This window comes from Anarhichas minor, unplaced genomic scaffold (assembly GCF_050575085.1).
Source record: "Anarhichas minor isolate MPS153535 unplaced genomic scaffold, ASM5057508v1 ptg000014l, whole genome shotgun sequence".
In the NCBI taxonomy this organism is placed as follows: Eukaryota; Metazoa; Chordata; class Actinopteri; order Perciformes; family Anarhichadidae; genus Anarhichas; species Anarhichas minor.
Window position 1 is genome coordinate 5,864,301 of NW_027466460.1, and position 27,087 is coordinate 5,891,387.

At 39.4% G+C, this 27,087-nt stretch overlaps 3 protein-coding genes across 6 annotated transcripts in view; 2 read left to right on the forward strand and 1 right to left on the reverse strand.

The window, feature by feature from the left end:
* Window positions 1-4,549, forward strand: part of LOC142949521 (potassium voltage-gated channel subfamily KQT member 5-like) — a 100,881-nt gene extending 96,332 nt beyond the window's left edge. For both annotated transcript variants that reach the window (XM_076091213.1, XM_076091214.1), the window contains exons 13-14: window positions 866-992; window positions 1,489-4,549. In XM_076091213.1, the coding sequence (XP_075947328.1) occupies window positions 866-992; window positions 1,489-2,721 (1,360 nt within the window). In that variant the 3' untranslated portion in view covers window positions 2,722-4,549. The remainder of the gene's footprint in view (window positions 1-865; window positions 993-1,488) is intronic.
* Window positions 4,550-9,282: 4,733 nt separating this feature from the next.
* On the forward strand, window positions 9,283-17,675 carry LOC142949522 (uncharacterized). Of its 3 annotated transcripts, none has more exons than XR_012954044.1 (4): window positions 9,283-9,377; window positions 12,286-12,437; window positions 13,734-14,801; window positions 14,912-15,051. XR_012954044.1 is itself a non-coding variant. In XM_076091215.1 (4 exons), the coding sequence occupies exons 3-4, from the start codon at window positions 13,801-13,803 to the stop codon at window positions 16,052-16,054; spliced, it is 1,161 nt and encodes a 386-aa protein (XP_075947330.1). In that variant the 5' UTR covers window positions 9,283-9,377; window positions 12,286-12,437; window positions 13,734-13,800; the 3' UTR covers window positions 16,055-17,675. The 3 variants fall into 3 exon arrangements, 2 of the variants coding, with proteins under 2 accessions (XP_075947330.1, XP_075947331.1); XM_076091215.1 differs by having other exon boundaries at window positions 13,734-13,818; window positions 14,912-17,675; XM_076091216.1 differs by lacking the exon at window positions 12,286-12,437 and having other exon boundaries at window positions 9,300-9,377; window positions 13,734-13,818; window positions 14,912-17,675.
* Window positions 17,676-23,947: 6,272 nt separating this feature from the next.
* Window positions 23,948-27,087, reverse strand: part of LOC142949980 (glutamate receptor 2-like) — a 46,405-nt gene continuing 43,265 nt past the window's right edge. Inside the window, exon 19 of the mRNA XM_076091878.1 lies at window positions 23,948-24,082. Within this exon, the coding sequence (XP_075947993.1) occupies window positions 23,948-24,082 (135 nt within the window). The remainder of the gene's footprint in view (window positions 24,083-27,087) is intronic.

The following is a 27,087-nucleotide window of genomic DNA, read 5'->3' on the forward strand; positions in this document are numbered from 1 at the left end:
ATGTCTTACCACAATAGAGATCATATAGATAATTGACCTGAGAATGTTAGGCCTCTATTTTAATGTATGTGTTGTAGAGTAAGGGGCAGAGTCACCTACGTTACAGTGATGTGGAGGTCCTCGTTAGTGGCAGACTATATAAGGCTGCCATAATTACATCTAGTGCTGTCGCTGCCAGGACCACATGCTGCCCGTGGTCCCTGAAAGAGTTATGCCATGTATTTGTTTGTTTTTGTCGGTGAAATAAACACCTGGTTGGTTTACACGTACTCTCTGTGTCCGTCCTCCTGCTTCCGAAGTCCGAACACGTGTTCAAAAAAGTATAAATTCACACATTCAAGAAAGACACACTTATAGATGCTAGTCTGGTTGGAAGGGTTGGAAGATCTTGTCAAAATGTTGGTGGCATTATAGCTGCATGACATTGCCTTGGGCTATCCCTACTTTGTTCATTAACAAAAGGACTTTATTAACCATATTCTGCTGAACCTCACTGGATTGAGCAGGAATAGTCTTTCTATAGACAAAGGAACTGAATATGTGCTGTCATGAATAAAATATTATATTCAGAAACGGATAAAGAAAACCTCTGACTATTTGATAAATAAGAAACACATTTAGTAACACACCATCCTTACATGTTTGGTAATGTTTTCTCATCCAGTGAGGAAGTCTAACCTCTAACTTGCCTGTATTTGTTGAAAAAGAAAATATGCTTATGATAATCTCTTTCTGTTGCAGTTTCAACCTTTCTTCATTGCTGTGGGCTGCCTTGTGGATTTCTACTTTGTCACTTTTTTTCTTTCCATCATTAATGTCTTATTGTGTTTGCATGTGCTTGTGTGTGTGTGTGTGTGTATTCCAGAGTGGACCAGATCCTCGGGAGAGGCCAGATACCTTTGGATAAGAAGATTCGAGAAAAGCTGCTGTCTGATGGAGATATTTTAGAGGACATGAGCATGTTGGGTCGAGTCTGTAAGGTGGAGCGGCAGGTCTGTGTTCTGCTTGTTTTATTTTCTAATAATGTATTAAATAACGACAAGCAGTATGCATTTACTCTACGCGTTTTTGGCACAGACCCATTCCTCCCATTGAAGGGCAGTGGCCAGTCACTGATTGTCACAGTAGTTACAGAGGCCTACGAAATGTATTGTGAAGTTATGTATCACAATATTACTTTGCTAAATACTGCACTGATATATTCTTTGTAACTTTGAAATACGTTTTAGCTTGCAAATTACATATCTCGTTGCCCATTGTGTGATTCCCAGAAAATGATTTGATGGGGATTAAAAGGGTAAAGCAGCGGCTGTTGTTTCACAAGAAACAGCATGTAATCTGCCTAAAACCTAAAAAGGTCACTTTTTTAGTTTGATACTGTGTCTCCGAACCCCACCCGTTATGCCACCAAAATAGTTTGAAAAGGTTATAATCACATATAAAAGTCCCTGGTTACTCATCTCCCATCCTCCCTTTCTCTCCTCACAGGTCCAGTCGATTGAGTCAAAGCTCGACTCCCTGCTCGACATCTATCGTCAGGCTTTGCGCAAAGGATCGTCTTCAGCCCTCACACTCTCCTCTCTGCCCCTGTTTGAGTTGGAGCAAACCTCTGACTACCACTCCTCTGTCTTCGGCAAGGACCTGTCCAGCTCCACCCAGGCCAGCAGCAGCGGAGCACTCCCCCCTGGTAGCAACTCCCACCTCTCCCAGGGAGGTCTCCATCTTATCCTGGCGCCTCCCAACGAGCTAAACCTCAATCTCAATGCCTCGTCATCCGCGGGCCTCGCATCCTCCTCTTTCAGCCCGTCACCGCTGCCTCAACATCATCACCACCATCGTCATGCTCATCATCTCCACCATCATCATACCCAGGCTCAGGCCACCACGCCTGAAAGTGGCACTGATGAGGCAGTGGGGAGCTCTCCACCCATCCTCACCCCAAATATCGTCAGTGGTCGGGGTGGAGGAGTTGGAGATGGAGGGTTTCCTCTTCTGGCGAGGCTTCCTCCACCACCCCCTCCCAGCCGGAGTGGGGGCCCAAGCAACCTGCCATGTGCGACCTCCACAGAGGTGTCCCCTTACATGGAGGACCTTTGTGGAAGTTTAGGAATGCAGATGGAGGACAGCAGTTTTGGGAAGGACCTTGGGTTGGGGCCTGGCAGACTGGACCAGAAGCTGCAGAGCACCAGCAGGCTTAATACTAAGGAAGAAGGCTCCTGGAGGAGACATATGAGCCTGGAGCTGCAGCCCCTGGTGTCGCCAGCCCTGGGCTGCTGCTCTGGTCCCAGCCAGATGGACTGCTTGGGCAAGTCCATGTCAGTGCAGAACCTGATGCAGTCAGCCCCAGGGACTGTCCAGGATGCCCACCACAGCCACAGCCTCTCATCACCAAGCCCCAGTACAAGCAGCGACTCCCCCATTGGCTTCCGCAGCTGTAGCCAAGACCCTGGGGGAGGTGGTGGTATTGGAAGGAGTGGTGGAGGAGGATGGGGTGAGGAGGACCTCTTTATCAGCGACAGGGACCTAGAGGCGCAGGGATTTGACTTCCTGTCACTGGGGACTACTGAGGCCCACACCTACTCATCGGAGCTCCTGAAGACTGACAGCAGAGTAGGGGCAGGGTCCCAAGGCTCTAACCGTAGCCTGGCCAGCGGTCACACATCCTCGCCTTCTGCTGGCAACACCGATTTGCTGGACATGCCGCACGTGCGGCTAAAATAAACTTGCCTACTTGTTCAGAAGGCACGCAAATCTCACCTCACAGAGACTGTTTTTGTCCTTTTTGGAGGGGGGGATTATAACAGTGGGAACTTTTTTGTTTATTTTCATGTCGATCCATTTGATAAGAATCACAGTATTTTCATACAGGCGGATCATATGGCATATCATTGCATGAGTTACTCTTAGTTTTAGAGTGTGATTTACAAATCTGAGATAAAAGATGAGGAATTGTATAATGGGAACACAGGCCCCCAAAACCTGAGAATTTGCTATTAGACAAAGCCAACTAAACTTCCTGAAAGACGGTTGGTTGATATGTGACCTTGAGACAGAGCATCAGCATTGCATGTTTTTATTCAAAGATACTGAGATTAGCAAGAAACAGTTTACACTTAAAGTAGGAAGGCATGGGCATCAAACACTTTCAGAACACAACTCACATATTTTGTAAGTAATGGAAATAAATGGGACTTCATTCCTAAATGTGACCGTTCAACATCCACTTCCTGCCTCTCCAAACACATGATAGGCTTCCATATTGAAGGTAATGTTACCTTGTCATTGCCAAACTTTAGATTCTCGGTTATTATCACTATTTCTATAATATTCAGTCTATTTTAGAATTTTTTTTTTATCCTCAAATCGTATGAATTACTATCCTCAACCAATGACTTTGGTTGCCCACAATCTTTTCAAAAATACCACACACACTGACCCAGTGTACATGCAAGTTTAGCTTGTATACTACAGGTCTTGTATTTTTGCTGACAATTTCTGAATACGGGCAATACAGTTTTACATTTGAAGTATTCTTTCTACAGTTTCAGGTTGGCAATAATGTTTGTACAGTAAATCAGTGAGACTCCTGAAATTTGCTCGAGTTGTGTAATTTGTCACAGTGAACATCAGGTCATTTTAGGAGTAAAAGAATCATTGTGTGGTTATGTGGTTTAATTAAAATACAAAAAACAAAGTCAATGTTATATAAATTACTTGAAACAAGCCAGTTTGAAAAGTCTGTAAACCTAATACATTAGACACAATACATCCACATTTCTGGTAAAGGACAGGTCCTTTCATTTTTTTCTAGTTATACTCTGAATTGTTGGGTATCTTATTTTGAAACTCTTGGACAACCACAACTTGTTACTGAGGAGTACAGCAGGAAAGACCAGACAGAAAAGAGAATTGTCGGTGTTGCTGTAAATGCCAAATATTTGGATGCTTCACTGTCACTTCTGCCAACTGTCTGCTGTAGTATGAGGTGCCCCATGTTCAAAGCACATACATGTATACAGCTATATGCGCACACAGCCAACTGTAACTTTTTATTAGTGCTGGGCGGTATACCGGTTTGAATTTCCCTTACAATATCATATTTTCATATACCGCCAAACGAGAAGAGCCGTGGATGTGATACTGCTAGCTAGTAGCATAACTGTTAACAGCTGCGAGGAGGAGCTGTGTTTGTTTACTGGTTATACAAAGAAATCAGACGGAGCCACTGTTGTTGCCAGTGGTGCAGTAGTTAGCAACAACCGTCAACTCGGCACACAACGTGCTGAAAGAATAAAAGTGCGATTTGAGGCTTTCAGTAGGGCCAGTGAAGCCAAAGGGTCAGACGTCGCTTGAAAAGGCAGTTGCCTGAAGCACTACAGGAAAAGCAAGCGGTGGAGCGAACATTACGAACACTATTTCAATCAACCTATGCAAGGACATGGTCCTGCTACAGACAGTGAAGAAAGGCGGGATCAATGATTATCACACTGGATTCGATGTATGTTTTGTCGGGGCAAATACTTCAGCCAAACTGTTATCCCAACATTATACCAACATTATACCAACCACACGACCTACAACACGACCACAACAGTTTAGTGTTTATCCAACTATCTTAAAACATTTTGGTGTTTACAATGTTGCAGTTTGCACAATAAGAATAGAATACATTCTGCAACCGTTTCATGCATTCTGATTTCTTCATATATTGTATAATTTTGTGGGGCCAAGCAAATTCTATGATAATTAAAGCCTTCAGTATATACATTTTTTATATATTCTATTTACTCCCGACTGTAGAACAAGCCTACATAAACCTATAAAAAGGCCCAGTCATGCCAAAAAAAAAAAACAGTGATACTACCAGAATCTTAAAAAATACTGTGATACAGATTTTTTGTCACACCGCCCTGCACTATCTTGGGTACAGTTCAGAGAAACCAGGAGCAGTTGTTGCTTATTTTCTTATCAATTATGCACCAGCCAGTTGGTTTTCCAGCTGATGACAGCCATGGATTGAAACACATCTTGAATGTCATTTCTTGGTTCGTAATATCAGTTTGATGTTTTGTCAGAATATAAGCAAAGCACTTTGTTTTGGTTCAGAAACAGATACACTGAAAGAAATGTTAAGAAATGTTAACTGTGTATTGCATTTGGCTTTTTGCCACCCTGTTTTTACATGAAATGAAGATATATTATTTAATTCATGGTCAATGTTTGCTTTTTTCATACTGTGGGATTATTCATAATGTGGGATTATTTTTGCTTTCTTGAAGTGTACTTGCTGCAGAATGTATTCCTGTTGCATGGTACAGAATCAGGTGAATAATTATAGCACCACACGCGGCAGGTAAATACTACCAATAAAGCATCCAAAGCCTCAGTGGTGAATAATCAACTTTAGCTAGCAGTACCTCAACAAAGACCCATATCCAGAAACAGAGTACATGTGACGGAGGCTTGGGGTCAGTTTGCTTTGTGGATTTTACTTTCTTTCAGATATTTACATTCATTTTGCATGAAGAGGTTGTCGTATACAAATCTATAACTGAGAACGAATACCGTGTCATTAAGACAAATCACTATGTATGGTTCAACTTGATTGCATCAGAAGTAAAAGGACCTCAAAATGTGCAGTACATGCAGTATAATATATCGGTGCCTTGCTTTTGTGGTACATATTCATCTCCATATCTACAATTTCCAGAAAAGTGCATTAGGTTCCTCCGAACAGAAACGGTTGTCTTCATTTTCTCTCTTTGTAAATGTTACTGACTTAAGGAATTTTACGTAAGGAATTTTACGTTGTCATTTTTTTTGTTATTCCAAGATCATGTTGCTACAGGACATAAAACACGTTAACATTCTGTCTCGTGTCTTTTAATTTATTTAAATTATGTGCACATATTTACACACGTAATAATCTCAGTTGGATTTATGAAGCCTGTAATGTAATGGAAATGCAAGTGAACTTTGAGTCTCATTCATCAATAAAGGAAATTCTATGAGGAGTTTGTCGTTTGCTTTCTCATCATTCACTGAAAGAGTGAGGTTCCACAGGCTTTTATGAACAAGTGCTTACAAATAACAGTGGTTAAAGTGCATGAGATAAACTGCAACAGAGCTACTGCAAGGGACATTAAGATTCCAGGTATCAGACAGTTTCTGAAGCTTGTTTCTTTAAGTTGCAAACAAAAAATATGCAAGAAGCCAATCTAACTCTGGCTCGTAGGCATATCTCTTTAAAACTGCGGTCATGTGGTCCGTCATCCGCGGAACCTCGGTCACGTCAGCCGGCACTTGAAATGTAATACTCATCTATTCGAGGTGCTACGGTACGGGTGCTTTGATAGCCAAAAAGCCCCGAAATAGACCTATATTTCATCAATAATTTGTCCAATTTGATATAATAAGTCAAAAACAACGTCATTTTGTACATTAAGTGAAATATAACAATAATAAAATCTGAAATTACACTGCTGTATAATCTTTAATTGAAAAAGGGTTCGAAAATTATAATATTACCTAATAATCAACTTTGATCTCTAAAAAAAACATTTCCTTCATTGGTTAGCTAAAATTTCCGTTGGAGTTATGTTCATGATGACCCCATGTATCTCCATGTCAAATGTAATGTAATATTACTGTACAGTTTTTGAGAAAATTTGATGTAAAGTCAGCTCAAATGACATTTTGATATTTATAATTTCCCTATATTTGACATTTTATAAAAATTAATCCCTAAGAGGTTATGTCAATATTTCACTTGATTTTTGTTCATGACGACCCTCACTATGTACATGAATATCATCATGAAATATTACTGTACAGTTTTTGAGAAAATTAAAGGCAAAATCAGCTCAATTTACATTCATTTTCAGAATTTTCCTATATGACAGGTTATAAATACACATCCTTAAGAGATTACAAGAAACTTTCCTGCCAACAGAATTGCTGTCATATATTGTGCAGTTAAGCCTTGATAAAGACATGGCAATGCTTTACTTGGACCATGACTTCGACAGTGTTGTTAATATGATGAGGCTCTACAAATCTGTTGGACACGGAAGTGGTCTTGCAAACAGAACTCCAACGGAAATTTTAGCTAACCAATGAAGGAAATGTTTTTTTTACAGATCAAAGATTATTATTAGGCAATATTATAATTGTCGAATCCTTTTTCAATTAAAGATTATACAGCAGTGTAATTTCAGAATTTTTATTGTTGGATTTCATATAATGTACAAAATGACGTTGTTTTTTAACAAATTGGGCAAATTATTGATGAAATATAGGTCTATTTCCGGGCTTTTTGGGCTATCCAAGCACCCGTACCATAGCACCACGAATAGACATTACATTTCAAGTGCCGGCTGACGTGACCGAGGTTCCCCGGATGACAGACCACATGACCGCAGTTCTTTAACCCTTAGATGCATGAGTGACTGGACCCTACACTCTTCCATAAGTGGGTCAAAAATGACCCATATTAGAATCAATGTGTTTTTATGTCATTTTTGTCATTTTGGTGAAGAATAATCACTTGTATAATATTTAGTATTATATTTAGGACCACACAAGAATGATTTCATGTTTGAAATATCTTTATTTTTCACTTTTTAACATTTTTGAAAAAGACAATTACTCAGAACAGCAATAGAAAAATGTGAACATCCATTGTGTGTGTGTGTGTGTGTCTGTGTGTGTGTGTGTGTGTGTCTGTCTGTGTGTGTGTTTGTGTGTATGTATGTGTGTAACTGTCCAGTCATTGACAGTTCCTCTCTCTTTTCCCTGTTTTGCCTTCTTGTCTCATCACTGTAAGCAGTTCAGACAAACTACCTGTTTCTGGCTGTGATCATTGCACACAGGTACATTGCATTTCCCACACCTATTGTTGACTTTGCGACAATAGTCTGGGTCCTCATCATCAGAAATTTCAGACTCGGAGTCCAACCCCGTTACTGCCTCTCCATCATCCAGCATCTGTAGGACCATTTCAGCTGTGTATCTAGCAGCCATGACACCTTGGATGAGGAAACATAACAGTAATGTTTTCAATAGATCAATATGTAGCTGTATAAATAAATACACACACACTTACACACACTACATATAGTAATGTTAGCTAACTTAGTTAGCTAGCTAGTGTTAGCTAGTTATAAAGTAGGCTAATTTGTTGATAAATAATAATAACATACTCTTTCACACAACAATCATGAATGACACGCACACACACAATACATATAGTAATGTTAGCTATCTTAGTTAGCTAGCTAGTGTTAGCTAGTTATAAAGTAGGCTAATTTATTGATAAATAATAATAACAACAGTCATGAAAGACACACACACAATATTATATGAAGATAATACTTACACGTATCAGCTCTTGCTGTGTAAAATAATCTTCCTGAGGGGTGACACTTCTGATATAGTCTGTGTGGTCCACAGTTAATTTATTCCTGACAGCCACAGTTGATAAGAATCAAAGGTTCCCATTGGATTCCATAGAAAATGCATGCGGGTCATTTTTGACCACTTATGGAAGCTTGGGGTAGTAATACAAAACCTACAATTTCTTAAAATGTATAAAAGGTAAGTTAAAAATGTAAATGGAAATATATCAAAAACATGTTTTTTGAGGAATACCTGGAATATGAAATGATAACAATTTTTCATTACGAAGATATTTCAAGAAAACAACCTCACCGGGTCATTTTTGACCCACTTATGCATCTAAGGGTTAAAAGCTAGAACGCAGAGCATTACTTCACTGGCAGAAGAACATCTATGCCTTATAACTGGTGCTTAGCACTGATCAACGAGCAGCCTAACTTCAACTACAACAGCACACAACCAGAGAGCTGTAATGCAAATATGTTATATTCTGCCACAAAGTGGCAGAATATAACATATTTGGATGCTTGTGTGTCTACGGCCACGGTGAGCCCAAAACAACATTCATTTGACCTTCTGCGCGGACTTGGTGATCTTACCGCTGCTGGTGGCTTTCTTCTCCACGCTTTTAATCAGTCCACTAAATGGCGGTGATGCACCTTTAAGCTGCTCTCCCGGCCATCAATAAACACGAAAGAGAAGTGATGTTAACTAAAGTTAGGAAAATGGGAACAACATAAAGAGCATTAACAAGCATTCCAGAGTGTGGAGGTAATTAAATTAAATTAATAAAGTTAGTGATAATTATCGAGAATGAAAGTGGCACAGTAACAGACAAGTTCCAGAAGATGGCAGCAGTGAACCATAACGAATGCCGGCTACCGTAAAACACCAACGAAGAAGAGTATCCAAGATGGTGATATTTGCGTGGCATCATCAAAGAAATTGGTAGCAGAAGAGAGACTGTGGGAGAGCGAAAGGTATATGTTGCACTGTTTTCTTGGTATGTTTGGGTCTGTCAATGATTAGTGATCGCACACTGGATTCAATGTAGCGACTTGCTTCCTGCTCCGCGCATATTATTTTGCGTTATCTTGGATGCGCAATGCTAGGCCGCTGCTGTGCTAAACTAGCCCCGTATGCATGAGCCTGGTTGTTGTTTGTTGGTATAAACCTCGGACATAGCCCGTTAGCGTTGAGCTTTCTTTGTCCATCTCGTGTTAACGTGATCGACATAGTTGGACGTTGTGTCACATGTTTAAATGGATGATGTTACGATGCGTTCAATGCAGTTGTTTACGTTTTGATTACATTAGCACGTGCTGTTGATAACTGGAAATACTATTCATATGCAATTTACACAACAAATAAAAACTTAAATAACTGTCAAAGCTCGACTATAAACAGACTCCCCGGAAAAAAACGATTATGGCATCTCCTTCGTGCATAAATATGTGGAAAGCACAGCTGTCACAGTGTGTCTTCTACAGATGTAAATGCGTTATTTACCAGACAGTCAGAGAGAGAAAGAGGATCTGTTTGGGCAACAATAAAACTAACAATAAAGGTAAACTCTGCGTGGGCCTTGAAGGGTGAGGTTAGAGGTTAATTTATTGTCAATGTACAACGCAGGGTTGCGCAACACAATGAAGTCCCCAGTCCCATTTCTGCTGAACAAGACATATATATATATATATATATATATATATATATATATATATATATATATATATATATATATATATATATATATATATATATATATATATATATATATATATATATATATATATATATATATATAATGGAGGATGAGTTGATGAGTCCTACAGCCTGAGGAGAGAAGCTGCTCAGTAGTATGGCAGCTATTGCTTGCCAGATTTCTGTATTACTTGCTGCCACTATCCATCCTCTCCTGGTGCACCATGGTCTCCCATTGCTTTTGTGTGCGCTGATGACAAACCCCAGGTTAGATCATTGACAAAAATGCAGGCGATTTCTTTGCACGTGCGGAACATCCTGTTTTGTTGCAAACAATTTTCCAAAGCTGAGTCAAAGCAATCAAAGTTGTTCAAGTAAAATCAGACTGTGTCTTAAGAAATGCAACGTTTGCTCACTCTTGATTTGTAAAGATAGAAAAAAATGTTTTTGTTGCTATGTAAAAAACTCATCATGGCTGAAAAAGGTGACAAAGTTATGACTACCTGCTCATTTGGTTAAGTACAGCCTGAATTATCTCACACACACAACAATCTCAAATGTCCTTAGGAGTTTTCCTCCTGCTCCTATTATCAATGTACGTTTTTATAGAAACATACCACAGATGATCTGTCAAAGCAGAGCATGGGAAAGTGGCAGCTTTTTACATTTCCCCTTCATGCTGATCCTGGTCATCATGGCATTTTGTGAGTTCTGAAAAACAAAAACATATTTAAGTTTAGATTATTGAATACAGTATTTTGGTTAGAAAATGCTGGCTGTAAAACCATGCCCCACCCGCCTCTGAACATGCCATCTACATATGACACAACCTCTTGTGTGTCATGTTGAAGGGGGGTGGAGAGTTACAGTGCTGCTGTTCCACTGGCAGTCTAGTCAGAGTAGAGATTATACATGTTGGTCTGAGGATGGTGCTTGAGGAAAGGTCATAGATCATCAACATTGAGAGGATTCATCCACTGAGGAGCATGAAGTTGTTCACTTTTTTTTGGTAACCCACCATTTAGATTTAAAGATGTATTGCTTTGGTGTAAAGTGAAATGGACAACTGATGCAGCCGCACATGGGCCCTGCCTGATGAAACTATTGAATGAACTCTTGCCTTTATATGTCCTTTATAGTTCTGTGTGTAGTTTATGTTGAGTTTATTAAGACTTTGGACTAGAGCTGTGGTGATTAGTCACTGTAACGGATTACAAAAATATGTTGATTTGCATAATGTGCATCAGCATTAGTAGTGGTAGCTATGAAATGCAATGATTAAATTAATCTGTCACAGCATCCTTTTGAATTTGAGGTTCAGTATTTTTTTTTAAGATGAAGGAATAAAATATTGAAAAATGAATGACAAGTTTTGATATTTATTTTGGGGAATTAAAAAAAAAAAATTCTTAAAAATGTATAATTAATCAAATTATCAAATTTGTTTGGTTAGTCGATTCAGTGCAGCCCTACTTTGGACCAGATTAAGTAAGACTGTCTACTGATATTATTAAGACTGTGGACCACTAGACTAGAATTCTACATACAAACATACAATAAGTGGTTTCATAGAAGCCATATTTAGTCTTTCATGCGCCCAAGTCTAAATATGTCATGTGGTTGGACAGAGATGAGTTTTTAAGGAAATAAACAATGCCTATGCATTTTTGACCTTTTGAACAATGATTCTGACCTTGACACCATGCCTGTTAATCTTATACAAAATGTTATGTCTTTCAAATATCAGATTAGCTAAACGTTAAAAGTTGTGGCAATAAAACGAGTAATCTTCTCCGAGCAATCTATCTGCCGTGCTCTCACCGTCTTTCTGCCACAGTGCTTCTTTTTCTTTTCTTATGGCACTCAGCATCCAAAATATAGCATTACCGCCACCTTCAGGTTTTATTCTCCCTCAGTATCCATTCTTTTTAAAAGTCCACCCTTCCTTAAAATACGAAATAACCTCTTCCTCCCTCGAGCACTGTCTCCTCACTCTAATGTACTTTTACCGTCGTCCTCTACTTGCCTTATTTTCCGTAGTTGTCGTTTCTTGCCTTTCCGGTGTAACGTAAATTTCCCGCATGATATAAGGATATGCATAACTGTCTCGGCCTCAACATTAACCAAAGCTAACATCTCTACTTTGACATCATATTTATGTTTGCATTATCTGTTTTCTTTTCGCAGATTCATCTCGCAACACACGGTTCTCCTCCTGGTTCCAGTTGGCTCCCTTTCCCCCCCGATTGTTATATTTATTATTGATTACTGATTAATAACCGAGCCATATAAACATCACCAAGAACACTTTGGATTGCATTCGAGATCTGAATAAGGAGGTATGGCTCTACTATGGCAACTTCCAGCTGCACTGTAGGAAATCACGCTGCATTTTAATCAGAGAGCCCCATTCACATAATCCAGACACAATGTGATGCAGAAAAAAACGAATCGATTCAGTCCTTAGTATGACAAACGGGATCGGGCTTATGTGAGGAATGACAGTATATTTGTGTCACTTTAGCTAAAATATATCATCTTCCACCACTTCATTCAGTCTAGAGCTGCATCTTGTTGGCCGTCATTTCATTGTGTTTAGTGCACATCTGGTCATGTATTTATGCCGCTTCTGCATAAATGAAAACAATATTGAGCTGTTGGCTCTGCCCAACATTGGTACATTTAATGCGAGTAACTCAGGGATTTATTTAGCAGTGTTTTCTAGTTAAGGCAGGCCACCTCAACACACATCATGAAGAATGTATACATGTATGAAATCATTATTTTAATAGGCATTTATTGCCTCTATTGGACAGCTGATTGTCGAGAAAGTTAAGGAAATGAGTAGAGAGAGACGGGGAAAAATCTACAACAAAGGGTCCCTGGCTGGACTCCAACCAGGGACCTTGAAGTGCATGGTTTGATGCTTGAGCCTCAAAAAAACTATACCCTCCGATTCAAGTCATTTAATATAGAGTATCTGCCGATACCGAGTACCAATCCGATACTCCAATACAGCTGCTCAGTTCACACTTCAAGTACATTAAAGCTATCAAAATCACTCCAATGTACATGCATGACCATTGAATAGCTCTGCATTGCATTAAGAAAAACGTTGCATCCAAGCAGTTCCTCAGTATTCTTTTGTTTTCTTTTACAAAATAAATAATCCTCTCTGTCGTTTGTTTGGCCTCGTCACCGTCTCGCCCTTTTCAAAAGTGTCCTTGTTTGCGTTTTTTTTTTTTTTTTTTTTTTTGCAGTGGAAATGAGTGCTCATAAATTGGGTGAATAACAAATAAACAGCCTCATACTGCATTTTGCTGTTGTCAGTGGCGCGTGGTGTTTTTCGCCCCGGCTCGTATACATGGAGCACAGGGAAGTGGAGGTGAGACTCGCAGCAGAGAGTTAAAGAGTAGACCACTGCTGCACTCCATGGTTGACGTTTATAAAAGTTTTGCGAGTAAAAACACTTATGCAACAGTTGACGTAAAACGAAGGATTGGATTGGGCTCAATATAGCCGATACCCATCAGTCTGCGATAGGATTGGTACATCCCGACTCGCCGCAGTATTATTGCTGTTGTAGTGGGTGTTCCTGCTCTGACCAGTCCGTCTTTTTTTTTTAATGATTTCAGAACTGCAACGTGCTGACAGGAGGAAAAGCATTGGGAGGACATTGACTTTCACCAATAAGCCGGTGAAATGAGTTCTTCAGAAGAGGTGAGATCAAATAGAAATGAACATGATCCAGTATTTAGTCATCACCACAGACTAAAGCCCAGCTGCCACGTCTGCCATCATGCCGCTGCACCAATTAAATCAGCTTAACAACATTCATGTCATACTCTGCTGCTCTCAGTGTCTCTATTTAACAGAGACATGCAATATTTATACTCTTCCATTCTTTCAGTTTTGAGAAACTGTTAACAAAACTAAACACTTCCTACTGGTTCAGTGGTGTAGGAAGCTTCCCAAGCAAACTTATTCTTTTCTTTTTCTTTAGTAAAGCTTAGTCTAGTGGTGTCTTCAGCCACTCTGTCAGCAGCAAACTGCAGGTCTGTTGCATCTTGTCTCATCATGTAACATTTTTACATGATGAGACAAGCAGGAGTGTTGTAGTATAAAGTTATGATATCTATCACCGATTTGCACAATGCAGACAGAGTAAGTAAGGAAATGACAACAGAGTCACTTCCTACTTACACATCTGCTGCTGAGTTTCTCTTTTAACAACAACAACTCAAACAAGGTCTAAACAAATGTTCTGAGGAAAAAGCAAAGACACACACCATAGCAGTGGGTGGTGGTATTGCATTACTTCATTGTTTTCCAGCCAACATAAAGCATAAAAAGACCAAGAAGGAAAGTGACCACAACAAACATGTGAGAAGAGCATCAACCACTATTCATCAATGCTGAGCGTTGCCAGTAAGAAAGGATTAAGATCCGACAAGAGGGTCAGCCGACGGAAAAAGAAAGAGCAGCTAAACAAGTTTAAGTGATTTACTAAATGGATTTCTACTCTAATCAACAAATTATATCGCAAACATGTGTAAGCATTTAAAAGGAAAAAAAGAAGCCCCTTTACATCTTCATCTCCCTTCTCTGATCACCTGCCTCGCCTCCTCTGCCGTCTAATTTAGGACATGAAGAAACATGTCTTTTAATAAAGGCACGGTTCTCTCGCCAATCAGTGAAATACGGTATTTATCTGACAATTTACAATCCATCGTTCATGTGACTCCAATAGTACGTAGTATTTTATCAAGTCCTCCGCTCTGACTTTTATTTCTCTTTTTTTTTTTTTTCTCAGGTGAAACAGACGGACACAGGCAGCAGCAGACCCCATCAGTGTCACAAGTGTGGGAAATCTTTCAGTCGGGTTTGCAGTCTAAGGAGACATGAACTCACTCACACTGCGGAGACACTGTACGACTGTGAACAATGTGGCAGCAGTTTCAGCCAACTTAATGCCTACAATACACACTTGCAGACGCACACTGAAGAAGCGACATACTGCTGTGAACAGTGCGAGAGGCATTTCAGCGACCACAGTTCATATAGAAAACACCTGCGCGACCACACTGGACCATACCAGTGTGACCAATGTGAAAAGACGTTTAGTTACTTCAGTATTTACAAGATACACATGCGTGTCCACACTAAAGAAAAGCCATACTGCTGTGACCAGTGTCCAAAAAGTTTTAGTTTTTTAAGTTCATACAAGCGGCACCAGCTCAGCCACAGCGGAGAGAAGCCGTACCAGTGTGACTTCTGTGGGAAGAGTTTCACGCAGTCGGGGCATTTCAGCCTGCACCTGCGTAACCACACTGGAGAGAAACCCTACGAGTGTGACCAATGTGAAAAGAGTTTCAGTGACCTTAGTAGTTACAAGATACACCTGCGTGTTCACTCAGGAGAGAAACCATACTGCTGTAACCAGTGTGGGAGGAGTTTCTCTCAGTTGGGCAACTACAAATCACATTTGCGTATCCACACCGGAGAAAAACCATTCCGCTGTGAACTGTGCGAGAAAAGCTTCTCCATTTCAAAAACGTATAAACAACATGTGCGCACGCACACTGGAGAGAAGCCGTACAAGTGTAAAGAATGTGGGAAAGGTTTTGGTCGCCTAAGTAACTACATGCGTCACCTCCGTATTCACACTGGAGAGCAACCTTACAGCTGTGACCAGTGCGGGAAGTCTTTCAATAGCTCGTATAGTTACAGCCGACACTTGCGCGTGCACACCGGAGAGAAACCATACTGGTGTTCACAGTGCAAGAGACTGTTCACTCGATCCCAGTCCTTGAAGAAACACCGCTGTATTGCAATAGATGACGACTATTTAGAGGAGAGAGTAGATAAGAGTTCGACTGTGTGTAACAAAGAAGCACAACTGAGTTGCTCACCAACAGAACCAGCAAACGACAGCCAACAAAAAACAACAAAATAAACTAGTGTGTTCATGGTAGTTAGGGGACGTGTCAAGTGCAACAGTGGGGCTTTGTTTGTGTTCGTAATAGTTTTTAGACAACCGGAGCTTTATTGCACAGAGGAATAAGATACCAGGCTTTGGACGGACGGACGGACACACGCCACTTGTTAGAAGGACACATTAATTGTTGGTTTTGGTCTTTTCGTGGGATTTTTCTTCTAGTAATATAGAATATATCACCAGACCTGTAATTCAACCTCTTCTCTGACTGATCTAAAGGAGCTGGACAAACACGCTTTATGTGTGTGGCACCTTTCCTACAAGAAATTCATCCCAAAGAGCTTTGCAATAAAAAAGTGAGCTTTTTAAGAAACCTAAAATAAAATTATGACTTTATCAAAGACATAGTGAAAGACACTGTTACAAAGTGAGTTGAATCATGTTATCTTGTTTGAGCTTTGTGAAAAGCTTTTTATTTTATTTTATTTTTTACCATTTTCTGTGTTTAAGTTTAACACTAGCTTGCTAATCGTCACACAGCTCATGTTAGCATTTGTTAGCAGGACGCGAGACTAATATTGATCACTCAAAGAAACTGTCATTACTTTAGGGAAGACATCAAGGCCATTAAGGCCAAGATTTTGATATGTAGGAATCTGGAGGTCCGGTCACAGAGAGAACCTGACGCTCCAAAGTCGGTCATCGAGATCCTATTGACTCAGTGAAACAACTCTCAGCGTCACAGAGGAACAAAGACCCGTCCACTGTGATCAGAGTCAAACCGGAGGAACATGAATGCTTTAATTCAAAGTTTATTTTCGATTAAAAAGAATATAATAAGCATGTTATGAAACTTAAATGTGGTAAAGGATATGTATGAATTATTATTAGTTGAGTTATTGTATAATTCTCTTAAGATTAAAGGCTATATATGTCTTACTTTGGCTCCATCTGGTGGTAGTATCAAGTATGGCCGATTGGTTTGTCCAATTAAAAAAAAAAAACATGCTTCTCGGCTTTACCCTAATCATGTAGAAAGAAATGTATCTGCCTAGCTGTCTGCTGTCAACAGCCGCCGCCACAATTTATCAGTGATCTGAAGTCTGCTTGAGTTACTCACAGCATTGAAAAACATACATACGTGTCAGACCTCACTGGCCTGAGTATCATTGTCCATTCCAGTTTCAACTGTTGACAGCAAGGTCTTTAAATCATACATCCTGCAGTGTTTCATGTCCAACCTACTGCATGTGTGATTTAAAAAAAAAAAAAAACACTAACGAATGTGCACAGGGCTTTGTATGAATGTAGTGGTCTTAACAAAGATTGCAGTTCATTTCACAGCTGGAGACCGTTGTCTGTAACAAAGTGTGGACTGTGGTGAGACAGAGTCACAGCTTGACTGCTGTCCATCAGAGCGATACTTGTCAAGTGGTCAATTACCTGAAACTCACACTAACAATTAAAACAGTTCAATATGAATGACTGTTTTGTATATTGTGTATATTACAATGTGTAGTATTAGTCTGTGATACCATGGAGGATAAAAAATGTAAGTCACTAATAAATGGAATATATTAATACTTGCTGAAATAAATGTTTTAATGAGTGAAGTCTGAAATAAAAGGTTTCAATTGAATTTGTAAATGACTGACCACTAATACATCACACCAACATTTTTGATAAGTCTGATAGGGCCATGATAGAGGTCACTGACAGTTAAATGCTTAATTAAAACACACACACTTAAACATTGTCTGACTGCACCATAAGAATATTTTTCATCGGAATTTACAAGTTCGTTTGTAAATTCAAGACTTACTATCAGTGAGGCACTTTTCATTTTACTCAACTTGGATCAACATTTCTTAGTGGAGAAGTAGCTGATAATGAAGACAACCTATTCAATTCAGGGAATGGTAATATGATTTTGAGGTGGATTTCTGAATAATATTTAGCACAACTCAAATATGAAATACTCACCAATGAAAGCCAATATGATAAAGGAGCAGCTCTTCTTGCTGGCCAAACAACAGGTGTCCATAAGGGTTATGACTTTATGTGGAATTACTTTCAACAATGTATGGTGGCGAGTGGGGACCAACTACCATGGAGATGTGCAAAGCCCATCCTGCAGACCTAGAAATCCAGTTGTGGCGACGGCAATAAGGGGAGAAGGAAATAAACGAACAACGCCACCTGGGGAATTACACCCCAAAAAAATGTGGTCTCAAGAAACTTAGTTGGCTTTGGCCGGTGGTGGTGGGGCCAGACTACACTGAGAGCCCATTCACTCACCTTCTGTGCAGCACAGCAATCCTGAAAGCAACATCGCTGCAGCCGACATTCATGTCCCAGTGCTTTAAAATGCAATGGTGCCGGGACCTCACCACAGGTGACTAGCCTCTCAACAATTTGCTCTGCTTCACTGAAGAAAAAGGGAACCATTAGGTGAACCTATACAAAAGGGAAACATATTAATTAATAAACCATGCTGCAGGCTGAAAAGATACAATTGTACTCTGTGACTTCATTCTCAACCTTAAATTACACATGGGATCAAAAAGGTAGGCAGGACAACAATGGGGTTCCAACACAATATGCACAGCCAACACATCAAGAACAGAAGGCAGTAAACTAAGTATGCAGTGTGAAAAGCCTGATATGTTAAGTGGTCACTTTAGCTACTTCAATTTGACCTACAGTCACGACAGAGACAGAGGACAGGGGCCAACAGGTGCCTTATACAATCTGGCTCTAAATAGAGAATTGGTGGGTGGAGGAGCCAGGTCTGTGGCTGTGTTCACCAACACTACACATGGTGCTGTGTTCACCAACACTACACATGGTGCTGTATTGACTAACTTTAGAGGAGCATTACCCACCACACAGGGATAAGGTTTAAATTGAGAAGCCCGTGAGGTAACTTTTAGCTCGTCAGCCAATTCAAGTTTTGAGTTTTATTTTACAGACATTTATTTGACTTCTTACAGAGAGGCGACTGTTTGTTCTAAACAACAATGGCGGCTCCTAAAGAGGTTAACATCGATGCTTCAATGGCATCAGTTACATCAGAACCAGAGAGAATTTTTGAAAATGCCTGTCTTTTTCCAAACAGTTTCCTAATTTATTTGCTCCAAACCACTTTATGTAAACACATCGAATCCACATTTCAAAAGTTATCTTAACATGAACTTGACAGTTGAATTGATACACGACTGCTGTCTTACAAACTGCGCATGCTGACACGATTAAGAGGTTCTTTAGGCCTGCTCGCTTTCTCTGCTTCTGTTCCTCTCCAACAGCGACGGTGTCTTCCTCCTGAGATAGTGGCCCACATTGATCCCGACGATCTCCGCTGTTATCCGCTCTCAGTCAAACACAAGGTGATTGCATGTATTGCCGATTCTTAAGAGGTCATAGCGGTTGTAGGCTAAGTATATTGTTTCCATGAAAGCTTTTCAAAAACTTAAATAAAGGTATTAATCTCAAAATTGACAATTTGCCATCACATTATAACCAGTTGGCTTAAATGCATAGACCACTGAAGTATCAGTCCGAAGATATTCTATATATTTTTCATCTTGTCCACAAATTCTGTGTGCAGACAAACTGAATGAATTGATCATACTAACAACTATTGTGTCTGATATATCTTTTGTGTCCTAGAACTGTTGTAACTGTAATTGTTGTTTAGATGATCCACAACACATCAATGAGCCACACTGTTGCACTGGGAGACAGTAGTTCATTATCATGAACACACTGTAGTTTATTTAAATCCCACATACACAGTCTTGCTGCTCCAAATATTCACTAGAGCACCAAATGTGTATTAATACGCTGCTGAAAATAGTCCCCAACAAATGTCCCCGTTTGAGTGACATTAAATTAAAAATGACAGTAACCAGCTATGTTTGTAAATGACTGAGCCTCTTTAAAGCACTGTAATATTGTGCACCATTTTCAAAGGTTCCTTCAGTTGGAAGCAATGGGCGCGGAGCTGAGAGAATCCAACAGGTTAGGGAAGTCAGAGGGTGTTGAAAGATGCACCAAAACGTTGTTGGTTTTGCTCCATATCGGGGAATTTGTTGACAATAAGACAAATATAGAGTAACTCCACATTTATCCTTTTCACTATTATTAAAGTTAGGCAATTTATTAAGATTAGAAAAAGAGCACTATTGTGCTATGGAGCAATTTTTACGATTTGTTCCTCACATGCATGCACACAAGCAGTGGGTCATTCCTGCCAAACACCATTGCACTGATCTACAGGAGTCTGTCACGTGACAAAGAATGCAGAAATGCAACAACAGGGAAGGAGAAGACTTCTAGCAAGTAAATAATGCAGGATTTAAAATATTCCAAAAATTCGATTTTTAACTGCTTCATGACGGAGATACATTCAACATATTTGTTAGACCCCAAGGATACACACAATACTTTTGGTGAGTGACACTGAAGATTAACAGAAACTTTATTAGTTTACAAAAACTCCACAGCGGAGCTTTAATTGATGGTGTTCATCAGGATGTGAATGCCAGTCTCCTACATAAGAGTCAGATGCACCACAGACCTGTCCATTAACTCATCCACACAGAGATGTCTCCCCAAAGACAGACCGTCACAAAGTGCATCTAATGGGGATTGTGGCATTGACTGAAGGCTTTATAAGTTATGTCAGCAAATATTTTACAGGAGAGAAGAATGGATGAAAAGTTCAGTGCGTATATACAGTGTATATATATATATATATGATAGGTATAAAATCTGAAGCATGGCAGAAATGATCAGAGAGGGGATACCAGGTGAGAAAATGTGTCTTGCAATTGTTAACATTCTGATGTAGGATGGAGTAGCTTCCAGGTTAACTGCTTGGTACTCCTATGCTGCCCTTCTATGCACTGCCTTTCGCAAACTATTTGCACTTGTGCATTTGGTGCGAGACTGGTAAAAGGTTTGGTTACGTTTAGGCACAAAAACTGCTCGTGAATTTTAGGATATGCAAGGTGCAAGGAAAGATAAAATGAACAGCGATCTCTCCTGTCAAATTCACCACCCAAGCATGTTTAATACTGAAAAAGGTCAAATCACACAGAAACTATGTGCTCATATTTGTAAAAAGAAATGTAGGTGTCCATTAATCCAATACTTAATTTGCTCTGTTGAAAAGCAACTAACAAGATGTTGGTCAAAATTGATGAGTTTAATAGAAAATGAAATTATCCCAGAAGCAAAGTTGTAAGTGAAGGTGATGATTCCCACATTTCTCTCAGTGGTTGACATGTTTGGGAGCCATCCCTTATCACGTGATTATAACACCATCAAAATACCTCTGATAATTACAACATGTGGTCATTGCAAAAATGATACGAGTCCATGAGAAGAAAAGGAAATAGATCCCACAACATGTTCTGCTTAACTTAAACCAGATGTTGATCACGTCTTGGGCATTGATCATGTTGTGAGAGAAGCTTTTAAGCTAACCGGCTTGCTTCTAACTAACAGCACAAATAACAGCTCCGTGGTGAAAGAAAGTAGCAGATTTGAGTTCTTAAAAAACATACACTATACATAACAAGAACCACATTATTACTGCAATTAATACTGTTAATATTATTCTTATTACTATCATTATTAAACACTAAAATGCAGCCAGGCACAAAGCTTCAGGCTGACAAGTTCATTTGAAAGAAAAAACTCAAAGTGACATGCAAACGTTCTCTTCGTCCTCTCTTCGTCCTCCTCGTCTCCGTTGCCATCATCAGTGCAGTATATTTATTAAAAGGAAGGTCTTTGTTCACAGTTTCTTGTCCACCTCACAGCAGTGAGAGCTCCTATTGGCTCAGGTTTCAGTATCAGCAGCTGCCATTGGCTGAGCATGGAGAGCTCTGATTGGTTCTCATTCTGTTTGGCACTTCATCCAGTTGGCTGCAGAACTCACATGACAATACTATGTGCATGTGCACGTGCAAAATGTGTGGCTCATGTGTGACACTGTATGTCAGTGTGTACTGATGTACTGTATATGTAAGTGTTTATGTCTGTATGGGTGTACTGACCTATAGACAGGGATGGGCAAGATGTCTCACAAGTATTTTAAGTATTATATTCATATAAACATAAATATATATATATATACACATATATATAGAGAGAGAAACTGACTATGATGATGTCATAGTGATGTTTTCTTAATCTAGAGAGATTAAAAAATGGCTTGGTTGTGCACTATTTGGGTAGAAATTGTGTGTTGATCTCTCACTAAGAAATTCTGATTGTGTTAATGTATCTTCTTTATGATCCTCTTGTTATTTAAAAAGAACAAGGGATTTCCACATACGGTTGAAGTTTTACTGAAGCTAACTGGGACTCAAAGGTCTGGATTTCTGGGGTTTTATTTAAATAGGATGAGAATAATATAGATTTGTTCACAGATCCTTTAATAGCATCCCAAAGAAAGCGGCGATCAACAGTAATGGGGGTATTGGTTTGAATAAAGTCAGCTAATTCTATTGCAAGATGATATTTGAAATTTAGATTTAGTAAAAGAGAAAGCTTGAAACGTCAATTTTCAGGGTGCAAGTGCCAGATGATGAAATACAGTTGCGAAGCCCAAATGAATATGTAACGGATACATTTTCATTATATTTTTGAAAAAAACCTGCACCTGGCCAGAAGCTTTACATAACAAAACGGTTTGAAACTGACCTGAAACCAGATACACATGTTGGGTAGCTGAACTCAACCTCAGACAAATGCAGCGTAATTAAACGCGAGCATTTATTTAATTTGAGCTCTGAGTTTGTTTCTCTTATATTCGACCCAATTTAGATATTGCTACATCCCTGTCAATCTCCAGTCTGATGACTGAGTGCTTTCTATAAAATATGTTACGAAACAAATGCAATAAATGTAATGCTGTTGTTAACAATGGACATTAAAAAGTAGTTATAAAGTAACTTTGAATGACCTTTAATGGCTATAATACCATTTTAGAAGAAGAGTTGTGTTAAGCTATTACCCATAAACAGGAGCAACATGTGAACTGGTGATTAAAAGCTGTTAAAGACACTACAAAATGTATTAATAGGATACTGCTAAACGCGTAGCAACACCAATAACCAAATGCTAATTTATCAAATGTAGTACCAACATACATCTTGATTAATGTTTTCCCATCCCTGTGTATAGTGTATGTATTCATACCGGTGGGTTTGTGTGTGTACGTGTGTGCGTGTCAGTCCATGCATCTCTTGGGTCTCTACTAATTAGGGATATTCAGGCAGAAATAAGGAAAACAATTAAGATCAATAACACCATTATCATTATTTGCTATCACAATTACTATTTTGTCATGGATGCATTTTTTCAGGACATCAGATTTTTTTCATAGCACTTGAACTCATTTAATTAAACAATATTCTGCTTTTAGACCCACAATTCCTGATCACATCCCTGATTAATGTTATTGCGTTAACGTCAGCATCACTGTTGTCCTTAGTTTCTATAGCCTCCATGGCAAAAAAATCTACAAAACAATGTGTGTTTTTTTTAGAAAACTGTCCACTGTGCTTGATTGTTTTTCATGAATTTGTAAATGACAGGCCATCTTTCTCGTTGATGGTCAAGTGATTCACTTCGTTGGTGGGCAGGTCTTTGCTAAAGCCTGACAGCCAAGTGGTAAGAGGACAACATCTGTCAAGTCTTTTTAGGCTAGATGTTAAAGAGCAGATCAGAAGTCCTCAGAGAGATATGATTGGCTAAACTCCGGATTGAAAATCAGGGCAGATCACCCACGGTGAGTGGTAATTGGTCACCGAAGGAGATGACAAGCATTTCCACTCACTTTCAGAGGGGAAGGGAGGGTGTGTGTTGATTGGCTGTAAGGCACTGGCTCGGGTATGGTCAGGACAGATCAGTCATGCTGAGGCTCATGGGTAATCCTGGACGGAGGTAAGCCACCGGGACACGACCATTCTCACCGGTCGATCCTGTGATGGATAGACGAGCTTTGGAGCGCATTGCATCTGTGAATTTCATCTGTATAAGGAAAACACATGTTAAACATGTTTTAATCAACACCAAAACTAGATACACATCTGCTTCTGGTGGACCATCTGTTCCGATTGAAAGTTAACCTTGAAGGAATGGTTCATTATTTTGGGAAATATACTTATTTGTTTTCTTTCCAAGAATAAGGAGATTGATGGGGGAGCATATTTCCTAAACTGTTGAACAATCCCTTATAATCATCATCAATATTGTGATAAAAAAAGAGTAATGTGGAACAAGACAATAATGTAGAATAGAAATGCAACTCATTTTGATGACCCTTGAGAATATGGAATGAAACGTGAGCATACAGAATGAAAGTTATTATCACACAAGCTATCATCTCTGAGTTTCCTTTATAGACCTAAAATATGCTTTCATTAAGGCACTGCCCCTTTAGACGTCTGTCCAGTACACTGCTGACATTGGTTTATTCAAATATTGCTCAGACAATACATGAACTTGCCAAAGTGTTAATTATTTTATTATTGGATTGTTGCCACCAGATTTCCAATTGACATTTTGATACAGTGCTGCTCTGACCCGTGTGCTTCAGACTTGCATTACATGTCTGAAACACAGTGTGGTGTCATCAGGTTTGATTGAATATGTTATTGAGACCCTTTCCTATGACACTTATACCCAATCAAAACTGACATATTGATCCGTTGAATGGGTCAATATGAGTCAGCAGACCTCCTCTCGACAATGGTTGGACATTGTTTCAAGAAACAGCAAGCGTGCAAAAGGACAAACAGAGGTGAAACTGAAACTAAATCTGGTAATTATTTGGTGCAATCTATGGTTTATCAGTAAAGTTTACAGGACTTGAGACTTGAGTCTCTGCTAACAGTAGAAGCCGGGTGACAGCTGTCTTATATTAACAGATAGATCGATAGATAGATAGATAGATATCTATCTATCCATTAATATAAGACAGGGACGAATGCGGGTCCAACGCCCATTGAGTAGACTCGCATCATACAAGCTTCTGCTGTCTGTAAATGGTATTATGTATAGGTCAACGGTCAATTGTAGGGAATATTGCAAATCAATGAGAAGTATTTCAGGATTTCCACCAGTGTAGTGCAAACCTTGCAAAGCGCCGGGCCTAAGCATCAAAATGTATTTCTGTGTTTTATTTTTATTTTTCAAGCTAAAATGTGTCATACAAGTAGCGAACTCCTTTAAGGAATAACTCATATGGCAACATTAGTGTTGAGTGTGTGATTGAGAGAGAGAAAGAGAGAGAGAAGAGGGAAAGAGAGAGAGAGAGAGAAGAAGGGAAGAGAGGGACAGAGAGAGTTACAGAGAGAGAGAGAGAGAGAGAAATTGAGAGAGAGAGAGAGAGAGAGAGAGAGAGAGAGAGGTGTGCTGGTGAGTATGAAGTAAGCAGCAACGTGAATAATGTGACTGTAGTATTGCATTGTTTGTACAGTTTAGACTATTTGGCTGTGAATACATTCCTATATCTTGCTTGTCACCTGTTGATTAATGTGAAGGGAGTTAGCGGCCCATGCTCACTTAAGGTGGACTGTCCTTTAAGGCGGACAAGCTATTTTCATTTTAGTGACAAGTCTCTCCTTAAGGTTTTGCTCAGCTCCACCCCACCAAAAAAAAAAAAATCCACTTGGCTGAACACTTTCTGGTGGAAGCCCTGAATTGTTGAAGATAAATATTGCATTTCAATATAATTCACATCAATGTAATACAGTTCAGTGATTTTCATTTTTTTACACAACCAAAACATTTCTGTCTGGTTATTTTATCCACGAAGATTCAAATATTTCTACATTTTACCAGAAAATGCACACTAACTCAAAATGTTGTTTTTGTATTATAAAATTACACACAACATTATAAAGTGTCATTCCACATCACCCACTCATTTTGAAGCTCTCTGCAATGTGGTTATTGCAGAGATTATTTTCATCCTTCACAATAAATGAATAGAAATACATGTTGCCTTAGTTTACGGTATCAAGCCATAGGCTAAATGTGTGTTTGTGTGTGTGTGAGCACACACACACACACACACACACACACACACACACACACACAGAGAAAGAGAGAGACAGAAATGTAAGGAATTATTTTAAAATCTACAACATTTCCTGAAGCCACTAAATGCAGCAAGACATACTGTAGCATGATGTCACGAATGAATGGACAATGTGTATAAAAGGAAAGTATCGGGTATGCTGCAGTATGACCAGAAGTGTCGAGGCAAATCAAATCATTGAGGAAGAAACATTGACATTATGTGAGAATGAATTCTGGTTTGGAGGAAAGAAACTTCTCACATTATCTCCTTGTTAGGAACACATCTTATGCTTGAATGAGGTTTTAAAATCAATGATTTCACCGAATGGTTTAATAAACTAGTATAGATAAACTAAGGAAATAAAATGACTATAGCTTTTGTTCCCTGAAGAAGAGAAACAAGGTACAACACATATAGTATAGAATATCATGTCTTTGTGTGGCCAGACTAAAAATATGGTAGTGTACCTCATTCCTCTCATTTAGGAAGGAGAAATGATATCCATCATTGCTTTCCTTTTGGTTGATTCACTCCGTACAACACAAATAATTTGCGACGTATGTACTTTCCCCCCAAAGCAGCTATACGGAGGAGGCTAATCTCCAACACTAGTTTATAGTGTTGATTAAGCAGGAACATATAAACGTTTCATCTGAAAGATTAAACGGAACCAAAGCAATTGAGAACAACTGGCTCACTCACTCCCATGACGTTGCCCCTGGTCGGGTCTGCAATAAAAACTTTTGCTGATACAAGCCCGGAGAAGCCCCAGCTTAGACAGAGTTTTATCCATTCTCGCATTGTCAACACCGATGAACATGGTCAAACAAACACAATTTGAGTGTAATCTATGTATGTGTGTAACACTCGCAGAGCACATAACTCCTCTGCTCCTCAAATACGAAAGGAGTTGGGCTAAAGCATAGGACCCTAAAAGCCACTATACTGT